General features: G+C 40.0%; 1 protein-coding gene across 1 annotated transcript in view; it reads left to right on the top strand.

Annotated features, from left to right (window-relative positions):
• The first annotated feature begins 256 nt into the window (after positions 1–256).
• Positions 257–417, top strand: part of LOC125828024 (uncharacterized) — a 2,526-nt gene continuing 2,365 nt past the window's right edge. The window contains exon 1 of the mRNA XM_049507329.1: positions 257–330. Coding sequence (XP_049363286.1) covers positions 257–330 — 74 coding nt within the window. The remainder of the gene's footprint in view (positions 331–417) is intronic.

Here is a 417-nt window from a genome sequence, read left to right as displayed (position 1 = left end):
AATTACCATACAAAAGTTAAACACACAAGTAACACAAATATCGCGTCCTAAAAATGCATGTGACCCTTTTTGCCAGGGTAGGCCTAGCGAATTGAAGGATGTATTACGCCATTTAAAACAAATTGTTGCACCCCCAAAACAGAATTCATAAACAATAGAGAATTCATTACAAAGTTAAGCAAAGGATACATCTTTTAGGGAAGGGATAATGCAAATACAAGAACATCAATCCCACGCAGGGAATAAGATAACTAAAATGCTGAAGGACCTGCTCCTCCTCTTACTTTTTCCATTCTTCACGAATGAAGAACTTGCTGGTTATCACATGCGGCTCAGCGAACACAGCTTTGGAAGACATTGACACGCCCTGGAGGGTGTTAAGCTGATCATCCAAGTTCAAGTCCAAAGTATCAGGCA

This window comes from Solanum verrucosum, unplaced genomic scaffold, assembly GCF_900185275.1.
Source record: "Solanum verrucosum unplaced genomic scaffold, falcon-dt-bn FXZP01000136.1, whole genome shotgun sequence".
Lineage (NCBI taxonomy): Eukaryota > Viridiplantae > Streptophyta > Magnoliopsida > Solanales > Solanaceae > Solanum > Solanum verrucosum.
Note: the sequence above shows the minus strand (reverse complement) of the source record. Positions and strands in the feature narration are given on the sequence as shown.